The sequence below is a fragment of the Choristoneura fumiferana genome, chromosome 4 (genome assembly GCF_025370935.1).
Source record: "Choristoneura fumiferana chromosome 4, NRCan_CFum_1, whole genome shotgun sequence".
NCBI lineage: Eukaryota > Metazoa > Arthropoda > Insecta > Lepidoptera > Tortricidae > Choristoneura > Choristoneura fumiferana.
In genome coordinates, this window is record NC_133475.1 from 4,384,999 (window position 1) to 4,398,632 (window position 13,634).

Below are 13,634 nucleotides of genomic sequence, written 5' to 3' on the forward strand. Positions count from 1 at the left end.
GATGGCACAGACAGAATTCTGATAGTCATTCACGAAAAACTTATAACACCACTCTCTTTAGCGCCGGGGGTAAAAAAGTAGTCTAATACCATGTTTTATAAGTCCAATAACTCGTCGAGTTTCTTGCCGGATTCTTCTCAGCAGAGGTTTTTCCGAACCGGTGGTAGATTTTTTTTGACATTCATAAGTGCTTGTTTTAGCCTAAATTGAATAAAGATATTTTGACTTTGAATTGATTGAGATCTTTGAGTTCACGTTTCGCAGCAGCTTAAAATTTCAGTTTCGTCTCTATTAGTGGAAATTCCAGAAGCATCCGCAGAAAGCGCAGTGAGTGCAACGTTAAGCTGCACTCTGGCCCATACGGAATAGAATTTAAACCGAAAGACGACCTGGAGTAGCGGTCCATTTATTGAAATGATAAAATAACTTTAAGCTGCCGCCTACTTTCTACAAAAGCGTAGAAGTGCTCCGAGATTAAGTTGTTAAAGTTTGTGAGAATGAAGCTTTGTAGCTACCGTTGAAAATGAACTCATATAGAGCTTAAAACGCGTTAGGATTAGGATCTTGTGTCGTGTTTGTGATAGTTTAGTCTGTGGGACATAATGAATTTATGTACAAATGGAGGATTGTCAATTTCTACATTAAAATACATGTGTCTCGCGGACATAGCTGATTTGTACGTGTAGTTGTGGAGTAGCAAAAAACGTTGTAGTTCTTTGATTCGGACCTCCACAAAGTAACGCCTGTTATAAACAAGTGTGCCATTTCTCAATATGAGCCTCTTGTGTTAAACTTTCTTTTGAATGATTCTTCTCGCAGTAAAATAAAAACTTTTCCATGGAAATCCGTCCAGCAATATCTGAAAAAAATAAAACAGCAATATGATTTCTATTAAACGTGCAAGTATTATTTCATAAATGCATTGGCAAATAGAGGACGACGCTTCAAGAAGCAGCGACTGAACGGAAAAGAACGAGTGTAAAGTATATCTCTTTATTTTTATTACTATGCACTGAAACTCGGTTTAATATCCAAATATTAAAAGTTCGTGCACAATTTTTCATAAAGCCTCCCTTCTTTTAGAAAGTAAGAAAGAAAGATAATACATTTATTCGTGACATTGACTAAAATACAATTACAGAATGAAAAAATCCAGTGTCGTAATCCTCATTGCTGAGGGTCGTGATCTTCATGAAACATTTTCTGTACAATCGCTCTCCTTTGGCACGGTCTTCGGCAGTGTGTATGGCTTCGTGGACGTTTGTACCCATGTTGTCGCAGATCTGATCTGTCCAGCGCATGGCGCTCCTTCCCCTTGGTCGCTTGCCCTGAACCTTCCGTCATTAGGATTTCTTCTTGCAATGACCGATTTTTTTTTATTCGACTGTATGGCAAACGAGCAAGTGAGTCTCCTAAAGGTAAGAGATCACCACCGCCCATAAACATCTGCAACACCCTGGTGTTGCCGCCCCCCCCCTGGGTATTGCAGATGCGATGCCGTCCCTAGAGGCCTAAGATGGGATACCTCAAGCCAGTAATTTCACCGGCTGTCTTACTCTCCACGCCGCAACACAACAGTGTAAACACTGCTGCTTCACGGCAGGATTAGCGAGCAAGATGGTGGTAGCAATCCGGGCGGACCTTGCACAAGGTTTAATTTGAAAGGAAGGGAAGGATAATTTAAAAGGGTTCACAGTTTAATTAACTATTAACTCATATTACAAAAGCTACTGAATAAATAAAATATTCCCTCAAACTAGAAAGGCTTTAGCCATTACAGAAATACGACGTATAAGTGGCAGCCCAATTTACACGAAGCGGTATACTGGTGCTTTTATAAACTGTCAGAGCAACGCGTTTGTAGGCATAAATTCAAACTAATAACAGTTTGTTAGTCGAAAAAACCGGCCAAGAGCGTGTCGGACACGCCCAAAATAGGATTCCGTAGCCATTACGAAAAAAATAACAAATATTTTTTTAAGGATTTTGTATTTTATACGAAATCTTCCAAGTTTAGGTATATTTTACACCTTAGGCTGCTATTTACCCTTAAACTACTATTAATTCTAAAGAAAACTTAGCCGTTATAGTTTTTCTTGAAAGTTCGACATACTTACTGCCATCCTGAATTTTTTCAAATTTTTCACCCACTGGTTTAGATTTTAGAGGCCCCCCCAGAGGGACGCCCTATTTTAATGAAAATTTGCACTTTAAAGTTGAATATTTTGCAAACCCCTAATGGTTTTAAAAGACCTATCCAACGATACCCCACACTATAGGGCTCGATGAGAAAAAAAAAATCACCCCCACTTTACGTCTAGGGGAGGTACCCTAAAAAATTTTTTTTGATTTTTTATTGTAATATTTTGTCGGCATAGTTTACCTATATATTCGTGCAAAATTACAGCTTTTAGCATTGATAGTCCCTGAGCAAAGCCGCGGACGGACAGACAGACAGACAGACAGACATGGCGAAACTATAAGGGTTCCATTTTTGCCATTTTGGCTCCGGAACCCTATAAAGGTACGTGGACTAAATAAAATAGAGATAGGAATGCTAAAAATACTAGGTATTTGCTTCGTTTCGTTATCACATAAGTATGTGTAAATTCGTGCAATATTTTGGAGGAAGTTAAAAGTTGGCCCAATGGTTTATATATGTCGGCAGCCGATCGTAAAATCCGCCAGATCACGAAATTCCTAGGAATATCGTGAAATGGCGCTATTTCATGAATTGGCTAAAGGACATCCGCCATATCGTTCAATACTCACCGTTTAACGATTTGTCTAGTGACTTTTAGGCAGATCATGAAATTCCTAGGCATATCACGAATCGTCGCCATTTCATGATTTGGCTAGTTTAGGCAGATCATGAAATTCCTAGGCATATCATTAAACGCCGCCATATCGGTTCTGGCACATCGCCGGCCGCTGCCGCGGCACGCTCGCTTCGCTCGCTCGGCTCGTGCGTAGTGGTCACAATTCATACTAACCACTCCTCGCTTCGCTCGTCGTACCTAAATTTTCTTTTTTTCAGCATATCGCGATGTGCCCGGTATAAAGCTAGGAATATCGACGAATGCATTGCTCTAATCGATCTGCCGTATTGTTTCTCAGGCACATCATGATATACCTGGCCAACTTTTAGCCATATCATGAAATGGCGCCATTTCATGATGTGCCTAGGAATTTCGTGATCTGGCGGATTTTACGATCGGCCGCCGACATATACAACAATACTTACTGTACTGAACTGACCCAAGAAATAGAGTTGTATCAGATATTGGAGCTAACACCTTGACAATAATGGGACGGGCTGCCGAATGCACGCATAACGATGGGCGCAAATCTCTACTAATTGGGTTTCCGTATCTACATATTCTTATAATACTCTGAAATAAGATGGCAGATAATAATAATAATAGTAATTTTTCAGTAACCATTGCATATTACATAGATTAGTGGCTGGAGCCTCTTTTTAGGTAAAAATATACCTGTGATAAGAGCTTCAGCTGATCTTTAAAAGTAGCTACAGTTACTATTAATATCTAAATACGTGAATTTAATTGAATAAAGGCAGATAGTGTCTCTTACGAGTAAACAATTGAAGAGCAGTCGAATAGGTAACGAAGGATTATAAACTTTTAATAAACTAACTTTCTGCCCTAGACACGTAAAGCTTCTGTTACCAGCATTAACTTTCAACTAACTCTTACGAGTTCAGCAAAATTTCAGTAAAGTGAAAGATTTTACACAACGAATTGCACAATCGTTGTTATTGAAACATCTCAATCGAAACTTAGGGATCAAGTTTACGTAAACAACCATAACTTTAATCCGATTAACTAAAAGTTCAGAAGCAATCGAACCCTGTCTGTAGTATATGAATGGAATAAATATCTGAAACCGAAACTGACACCGTATTTCGGTTTCCATTTACGCCGAAACCGAAACCAGTTTTTTTTTAACTTATTTAAAGTTTTTGTTGATAGGCGCCCGTTTATGTTAAGAGCGTTTATATACCTATGCTACCTGCTGACCTAGCAACGTTGCATTTCTGTTATTTTTTCTCGATTATTCCATAAAAACGAACAAATGTTTATTAACGGATTTTAAAGAAAATAAAAGTCTATCACGAATAATTATTGGAGTAGACACATTACCTATATGTATATTAAGAACAGAACAGACCACATTTTTAATAATCGAGGAAAAGTAACAAAAAGGCAACGTTGCCAGCTCAGCAAGTATAACCGCTTATTAAGCGCACTGCACTGCACTGTTGCACTGTTGTGTTCGGCGTGGAGAGTAAGACAGCCGGTGAAATTACTGGCACGTGAGGTATCCCATCTTAGGCCCTAGTTGGCAACGCGTTGCAGTACCCCTGGTTGCAGATGTTTATGGGCGGTGGTGATCTCTTACCATCAGGAGACCACTTGCTCGTTTGCCATCCAGTCAAATAAAAAAAAAAAAAAAAAAAAAAAGCGATCGCAGGCGATTTATAAAAAAAATTTCCTCAAAATTGTTTTTGGTACGAGTAGCTCTAAAAAAACCTGCTAGTCTACAGAAATGCGAGTATCTATGTCTTATAGGTATTTTAAATGAGCAATCTGTATATTTATTTATTTATTCAGCCTAGTCCTTCGACATGTCTTTTAACAGAGGATCGTGGGTTCGAACCCCGGCCCGCACCCCTGAATTGCAATTTTCAAATTTACTACCAGCTTTACGGTGAAGGAAAACATCGTGAGGAAACCTACACAAATCTGCGAAGAAATTCAATGGTGTGTGTGAATTTCCCAATCCGCACTGGCCCGCGTAGGAACTACGACCCAAGCCCTCTTATTTTGAGAGGAGGCCTGTGCCCAGCAGTAGGACTTATATAGGCTGGAATGATGATAATTTCGAAGATCTCGGAAATGGCTCTAACGATATCAATTATTTTTTATTTCAATACTTAAACCAAAAAAACGATTTAGTCAAAAAAGAACTGTGAGCAAAGCGCGGTCGCCTAAGCACTTGTATTTAATGACGAATACACATAAGCCACGAAACCAATTTATGTTTCGGCCTTAGTTTCGCCAATTTTCCGCCGTAACCGAAACCGAATATTGCTCGGGCACGACCTGTCAGAGATCTCCGGGACTTGTTAAGAGTCCGCAGCAAGTAGCGCTCAACTCCGCGTTGAGATCACGCGCTAACGCTTTAAAATGTTGTTGTTTCACCTAGAGTAAGACAGGGCGCTAGAAAGAAAGCAAGAGCGCGCTAGCGGGAAGGCGGAGCTAGAGACATGTCACAGTAACAATATTGCAGTAAAATATCTTCATACAATGGTGAAATTATTGCAGTATCTAAGTAGAATATAACAGTAGAACATCTCCAGACCAAGATTATAATATATACAGCGCGGGAGGGCAGCTACCGGCTAGGATATTATTTGGCGTTCCAAAAACGTAAATGTACATTACACTACACATTACGCTGTAAAACTTTTTTACTGCCCATGGTGAGTACACAATTTTACGTCTTCACCTTGCCAGAAAGTGGGTTTTACCATACGCATAGCGGGCGGTAAAACTCACATTATGGCCAGGTGTGGCGTAATAGTACATTATGTCTTAAGGGCGGTTAATAAGAAATTACGAACGAGAGTATTAGAAGCTCAAAGTCAAAGACTGAGGACTAGGTCGATGTTCATAATTATAGTACCGCCCGTGCGACTTACAATGTTTTCATCACATTTGCGAGTAAAATTGTATATGTGTAAAAGAAAAATATTATTGTTACAAAAATTGCCGATACCGCTGGTGCAGTTCTTGGCAGCGCCAGCTACCAGCCGCCCTCCGCCTCCCGCAGCATGTGCCTGACATGCGTGCACGAGGTCCTCCTGCTAGTCGTGCAGAACCTGCGCGCGCAGCAGTATTAGTACGCGCAACAACTCATAACGCCAAAAAAAGGCCCTTAGGTTTTATTAAGGACTGCAACCAAGTTAGCCTGCAGCTTACGACACTGTTTACGAGCAAGTGTGATGAAATAGTATATTGTACAACAAAAGCATAAAACGAGCAATTTTACCCGAGACGTTCATATAGCCACCCGAGCCACGGCGAGGGTGGATAGAAACGTCGAGGGGAAAATGGGCTCAATGCTAGAGTTTTACACTCTGCTTTTCACTTCGCTTGCGAAGAAATGAAATAGCAATAGTAAAAATAAATGTTCACTTATTTTGTACCTTTTATTTTTCATGCTTTACTATATTAGTTTTATTGATTTATTTTCATCGATTTGATTGATTTTTAGGTGTAAAAAAATAAAAAAATATGTAGAAACTCTTTTGTTTGTGGTTTCACACCTTGATTGCCTTGACCTTAGACGAAGATTCTACTTTATGCACTAGAGCATAAAAAGTTATTGTATGTTGCCTAGATGCAGCATGAACACGCACTTTACGAGCATGAGAAGTGAAATAGTCGATTGTACAACAAGAGCATAAAACGAGCCATTTTACGACGTTTACGATTTTAAGACGTTCGTTCCGGTACGGCGAGGGTGGATAGACACGTCGAGGGAAAAATGGGTTTAATGCTCGAGTTTTACACTGCTTTTTACTTCGATTAATTCGAGGAAATAGCAACAGTGGAAACAATGGTTCACTTACTATGTTTCTTTTATTTTTCATGAATTACTATATACATAATTCTATTTTTTTATTTTATTGATTTATTTTGATTGATTTGGTTAATTTTTAGTTTTATATAAATAAATAAAAAAGTTAAAAACTTTCTGTTTGTGGCTGGTTGACACCTGATTAGCTTGGTCTTAGACAAAGATTTTATTTTATGCACTAGAGCATAAAAAGTCATTTTATGTCGCTTAATCTCAGCATAAAAACGAACTTTACGAGCATGAGAAGTGAAAAGTATAATATCTATAGACTACAACATCAACTTGATTGGACACATTGAAGATTGGGTGTATTGAATAAAATAAAAAAAGTCATACAATATTGTGTTTTATTTTTTAATACATACAAGTATGAAAATTCGCTTATTTTTAAGAACTCTCTCGTATCGGTAACTTTCTAGGTAGACGCGGATCTATAATTTCAGGTAGTATGCATTCCATGTAAAATTTTCTCAATTTATTTAATATGCTCTCCCAGAATCCTGTATCCTTTTCGATTTTTTCGAATAATATGCCTTTTGGAGTCCACACCACGAAGATACAGTATCTTTTTTTGTAATATTTAACTGACCTTGTACTTGATAAAAGTAGTTGTGATTTTGCTTCAGTTTTATTTTCTGAGGATCACTTTCGTCCAACACACAGAAAGTAATTTTTTTCTTTAAAATAGCTTCTGTTGGCGTCATATTTGCCGCCGAAGCTGGGCATTTGATCTCCACAATTGTTTCTTCGTCTATGACTCCGTCGGGACTCGCGCCTAAATACTGGTGTTCCTCGAGGATGTATAACCCACAAGGTGATACTTGCACTCCTAGTGCAGCTTCAGTCTCTTTTAAAGCGATGGGCTCATTCTCATTGCCGTATCTAGTAGCATCGCTACCTTTAAAATTGCTATATAAGAGTGTTTTTATAATATTTTTACACGACGTGGCAGCTCTTCTCTTACATATTTGACCAAACACTGACGCAGTAAGGCGTATTTTTCGTTGTTTGATCCATTCAGGGTTCGTTGCCTGCCCAACGGTATCTTTTTGGATATTTTCAAGTTCTATTTTACTTTTTGAAAAGTCTGCTAAGAGTGCTTGTTTTCTTTTTTCGTAGTGCTCAACTTCCATATCTGGTTCTTTTTCGATATCACCGTAATGTTCATCGGGTCCTGCGATACGTTTTCTTCGTTTTGATTTTTTGTCTTGGCTTGATTTTCTTTTCGCCTTTTCTGCCTGCCTCTTCTCATACTTCTGCGTGTAAGTCCCCAGTTCTTCATTTTTTGTTAATACTTTACTCATGGTTGCTACAAGACTCCCGGTGTTTCTTTTTGTAGCAGCTGCGTAGCAACGGGACTCATAAGATCCACGAAGGGAGTAATTTATTCGTTTGCCTCCTATAAATTTTGCGATTAGTGCATTAAACTGCTCAACAATATTGTTTGTTTGCCCCATAAGGAGACTTTCGGCATTGTTTAAAATAGGACTTATAGCGGTGTATATGTCATACCACAAGCCACAATCTTTCATTTGGCCTATGAAGTTTTCTTCGCCTGGTTTCGGGCCATTACAAAAATATGTTTTGCAGTTGGCATGCTCACCAAAAACGTGGCAAGGCCCGTTTCGTAGGTCTTTTTTTAATTCATTTACTTTCTCAGTAAAAGTTTTCCCTTCCATTTTCGAAGAAAAGTCTATTGCTCCTTTAATTGCCTTTCGTAGTCGCAATATGTTATCATTTAGGCATTTCCTCATGATAATAGGGACAGGTCCTTGTTTATTTTCAGTTTTTTTTGTCAAATTTCTCAATTTAGTGCAATAATTTCGTAATAAATGATTACTGCATTCTATTTTGTGTATAGCAGTGGAGTGGCCATATGGCAATGCTTCGTTTAAAGCACTCATGACACTGCTATCGCCATCACCAATAAGTTTGGTGTATTTCAAGCCATGCATATTTATGCTGCATTTAAAACCTTCTACTACACCGTCGGCTTCCATTGCTGTGGAGCTACCAGACCAGTTTTTAAAACATTTATGTTTCTTGACCTCAATCTTTTTATTACTTGCAACAGCGCATACAGAGCAATAAGAATTCCGTATTCCTAAAAAGAGAACCTTTTTAGTTTCATACCCAATAATGCACGCTACCCCGGATAATGAATTATAATTGCTGGTACGATATGATCTTTTTCCCCACGATGCGTCCGCTACTACTGTGATGTAGGGAACGCCATCAGCGTCTACGTTTCCTTTTTCAATTGCCATTTGTTTTTCTTCGAGTCCTGCCTCAAACATGCTCTTCAAAGAGATATCTTTTAAAACATCCCCAAGCAACAAATTCTCTTTCCCAAATGTTTTCTCCGCTATACATGGCATATCTAAATGAGCGCAAAGCTCATCTAATTGGGAAAAGCCACTACCCGAACATACGACTGCTTGAACAACATTTTTATTAATTTTAGACTCTAGTTTTTCATTATTAAATGCTTCTTTTTTGCCACACATTTTGCATTTGAAAAGAAAAGTTGACTGGAATCCGATTCTCGACTCCTTCACAAAATCCATATCTTTAAAGCTGCAATTAAATGGACTATGATCCACAGCCTTCATTTGTTCAAATAAATATTGAACATTGAAAATTCGTCGACCTGTCATTTTACGTACGACTTCCTCATTGCTATCATGATCAAGTTCAATTTGTAATGATGGTGTCGAGGACGGAGTACTCGGACTCAAATTTCTGAAAGGAAAAAAAAAGTTACGTTATATTTATACCATGCAAGGTTAAATCAGAGTATACGGTGAAATAAAAATATTTGATACTGCATTATGAGGCGTACACTACTACAGAAAACTTCTAACGCCGGTGACGCTATGCAAAAAATACGTTTCGATTTTCGGTGCCATATTGTGCGCGCGACTACATTTTTAATACAAGCTTTTTGCTGACTGTACTTGCATTTTCATCCAAACTACTTTTCCGTACCAAATGTGGAAGAAGTGGGTCAAATTCAACTCGCAAGATTTTACCTGCACATACATTCATAGGTACATACATTGCAACTATTGCAAGGTAAAAGCTTGTAAAAATAATAATAAAAACACCAACCTGCTAAAATTTTGAAATTGAGGCGGAGGATCGGTATTGTTATCACTATCAGACTGCTCACTGGCATGCTCTCCGGTGCCAAGCGTACTGCACATGTAAAAAATACATACATAGTGAAATGACGTCAGTCGCCATTAGTCAAAGTAATAACAGAGACTACCAGAGGTAATACTTCGTTCGTAATACCTTACTTATCGCCCTTAATGAACAATGGGATATTATAGTGCTATGACCTGTATAAGTGAAATAACAGAAGTGCGGTGTACATCGATCAAGATAATAAACTGAAATCATCTTTAATAGCCGTGTCAATATAGGTACGAGTAGGTACTAGTCTCAGTGCAGTTGCAGTCAAGAGCGAAAATAAAACTACAAGTGAAAAACGTAAGTAGCTGTGAAATAAGTTTTTGGTAAAAAAAAAAATCTGTTCAAGCTTTTTTTTTTGCTGACTGTACTTTTTGTCGACTTTACTAGCATTGTTACCTATTAAACTACATCATACGAAATTTCAAGTCGATGCCATTAACCGTTGAAGAATTCCGTCCTGCGGAGACGATCCTGGCCGGACTACCAGGATGTCAGCTACCAGATTATTGTATTGTCACGCAATTCACATAAGTATACCAAATTTCAAGTCAATTCGACCACTGAAACTGAGTCAAATTCAACTCGCAGGATTTGAGCCTCACATACATACATACGAGTACATAGGTACATACATTGCAAGTTAAATAAAAGATTGTAAACTAGTAAAAATAATAATAAAAACACTAACCTGCTTAAATTTAGAGGTTGAGGTGGAGGATCGGTATTGTTATCACTATCAGACTGCTCACTGGCATGCTCTCCGGTGCCAAGCGTACTGCACATGTGAAAAATACATACATGGTGAAATGACGTCAGTCGCCATTAGTCAAAGTAATAACAGAGACTACCAGAGGTAATACTTCGTTCGTAATACCTTACTTACCGCCCTAATACACAATGTGCTATTACAGTGCTATGACCTGTATAAGTGAAATAACAAGTTTGTGTGGTGTACCTACGTCGTACAAAAATAATAAATAAAGGTACGAGTACGAAAATTCATTTTTAATACAAGCTTTTTTGCTGACTGTACTTTTTGTCGACTTTACTAGCATTGTTACCCAAACTACATTTATTTTGTACCTATACCAAAAACAAGTCGATAACATTGTAACAGTTGAAGAGTTCCGTCCTTCGGAGACGATTCTGGCCGGACTACCAGGATGTCAGCTACCAGATTATTGTATTGTCACGCAATTTACATAATTATGAAAAATTTCAAGTCAATCCGACTGCTAGAAGTTGGTCGAATGCAAGATTTGATTACAGACAAATATCGGGACAGGTGAAACTAAATAAAAGCTTGTAATAGAGGACAAGGAAGAAAAATCTTACGCTACTGTCCTAGTTATAACTTACCTATTAGGATTAATGTTTTCTTTTTTATGACGAGCCGGTCCTTTTTTTTTCCTACGAGCCGATAACCATAATCTTGTCTTCGATGATCTTTTCACTTCTGGAAACAAGAACATTAATAATTATTTTTTATGGGAGCGCCATAGTTCGCATAGGTACTCTTTTCTCTTTTCTAGTAAAACCATAATTATTTTTTGTCCAAATCATCGTTTGTCAGTATGCGAGCCGATATATGGACCCATTTTTTATAAGTACTTGGTAATATTGACTAAAATGCATCTAGGTAGGTACTTACCCTGTTTATCCATTTTTGTAACATAAAAATGCAAAGTCCATATAAGAAAGCCAAGGTCGTCGAACAGTATGTGCACACACACCACCAGTATCACCAAGAAATATCAAATCCGTTATCAGTCCAAGTCGTAAGTAGTTAGATCGCGTTTATGATACGAAGAGAATTCACCAAAATAATATTACGTAACTCTCGCGCACAGCTGACGAGTCACTACTAACGAGCGACGCACGCACACGCAGGGCCAGCGTAAACCAAGGACAAAGGGCGGCGCGTACCGCCCTCCCCCGTACCGTTCCCCCGCGCTAGAGTGATTCGCTGCAGATTCGCATAAAAAATGTATAGTTTTTTTACTGATTTTCGTAGTTTCGTTCTCATTTGAAAACCACAAAATCATTTCGGAAAAATGCTTTTTCTTATGAAACTACATAGTTTAGTCGATGCCGGAAATAGGTTTTGACTTCAATCTGAACTATATTTTGGCCGTAGTATTTAACCGAACTGCACAGGGTTTTTGGCTCTTAAAATGCAAAACTTGTACTCGTTCTATTTTCTTTGTAATACCATTTCAAGAGTCATAAACTAATTTCAGGCCTAGATATGCCTTATCTCATTGTATTTACAAAAAATCATGATGATGCTACTTGTTATTTTAAAATAAGGACGTAACTACGATTTGTATGGAGAATCAAGCTTGCTGCGGACTCTTAATACCTCAAGTGCCAATTTACCTTTCCGAAAGCAAATTTAACGAGACAAATCTTTTTTGCTCGCTGCGCCGTAAATTAGATGTTGCTTTCTTGTTTTAATTGGGCCAGTTATTTATTTAGATTTATTGACGTTCTTTAATAATCGTGGCCTAATTAAGATGCAAATTTAAACGAAAACAGGCTTGAGCTCATTACAAAACTCTCGCCTGCTTACCTAATGGAATTTCTGAACAAGAAAACACTCTTTAATAGGCTAATTCGAATTTACTAGGGCTTCTAGATTTAAAGAAAATTTAGGCGAGTTTATCAATTTATATTACATCTAAGTTGAAGTCGGTTAGAGAATACTTAAATTGAACTTGGCTTGACATGGTACCGCGTGTCTAAATGAGATCAAATTTTAAGTTTAATAATTTATTGGTTTAGGAGTTACTTTGCGGAGCTTATGTCAACGAACTACCTACACTATGAGTTTTATTATGCCCTTGCCCTTAAAATCATTAATTATTGTACCAACCATCTGTTTTTTAACCTACCTATATAAGGCAAATAAATTAATTGTATTTCGTTTTCGTACACTTTTAAAATCACTAGCCAAGCAAGTTAAAAGACTGGATATATTGTTATTAAGTAGTTTTCATAATACCTAATTATCTCAATACTTATTTACAGCTGTCTCACGGAAATTATGCTATTGTCCAGTATTAAAAGTATCTTATACGTCAACCCAGGCTATAAATTATTTACCTATGTGCGAAATTTCGTCAAAACCCATGTAACCATTTTAGTATGAAAGAAATAACAACCATACACGAAGGCGTACCTACTCGCAATTCGTTTTAAAAATATTAGTACAATTAGTACACAAACCTATTTAGGTATTAAGATATTATTATATAAATCATATTATTATTGATATAAATAAATAAATAAATATCACGGGACAATTCACACCAATTGACCTAGTCCCAAAGTAAGCTTAGCAAAGCTTGTGTTATGGGTACCAAGCAACGGATAAATATAATTATATAGATAGATACATACTTAAATACATATTAAACACCCAAGACCCGAGAACAAACATTCGTATTTTTCATACAAATATCTGCCCCGACACGGGAATCGAACCCGGGACCTCAAGCTTTGTAGTCAGGTTCTCTAACCACTAGGCCATCTGGTCGTCAAAACCATGGATGGTGGATATAAATCTCAACATTGTTGTTTACCGTATAAAATGTCTGCTTTCATTTAAGTACTCGTTTGTTTACAGATAGGAATCTCTGTGCCTTGGACACTGCTGTCGAATTTAGAGATAACGCAATAAGTTAATTAATTTACTGGCGTCTCTGAGTTTAGTGTAAATTTACTTTTATTATTCTACAAAGACAAAGCCAGGGATATTCACATAAAAA

The 13,634-nt window shown here is 37.7% G+C and overlaps 1 protein-coding gene across 1 annotated transcript; it reads right to left on the bottom strand.

The window, feature by feature from the left end:
- Positions 1-251: 251 nt before the first annotated feature.
- Positions 252-12,216, bottom strand: LOC141427158 (uncharacterized). The gene is made up of 5 exons (XM_074086393.1): positions 11,516-12,216; positions 11,224-11,320; positions 10,553-10,639; positions 9,778-9,864; positions 252-351 (listed from the first exon to the last, which is right to left on the bottom strand). The coding sequence occupies exons 1-5, from the start codon at positions 11,526-11,528 to the stop codon at positions 252-254; spliced, it is 384 nt and encodes a 127-aa protein (XP_073942494.1). The 5' UTR covers positions 11,529-12,216.
- Positions 12,217-13,634: the final 1,418 nt, after the last annotated feature.

What these genes read in the sequence shown, in the direction of transcription:
- LOC141427158 (XM_074086393.1), bottom strand. An exon ending in GAAAACATTAATCCTAATAG is followed by an intron (nt 10,640 to 11,223) that starts GTAAGTTATAAC and finishes TCACATGTGCAG; the next exon opens with TACGCTTGGCACCGGAGAGC. An exon ending in CAATTTCAAAATTTTAGCAG is followed by an intron (nt 352 to 9,777) that starts GTTGGTGTTTTT and finishes CGTATGGGCCAG; the next exon opens with AGTGCAGCTTAACGTTGCAC.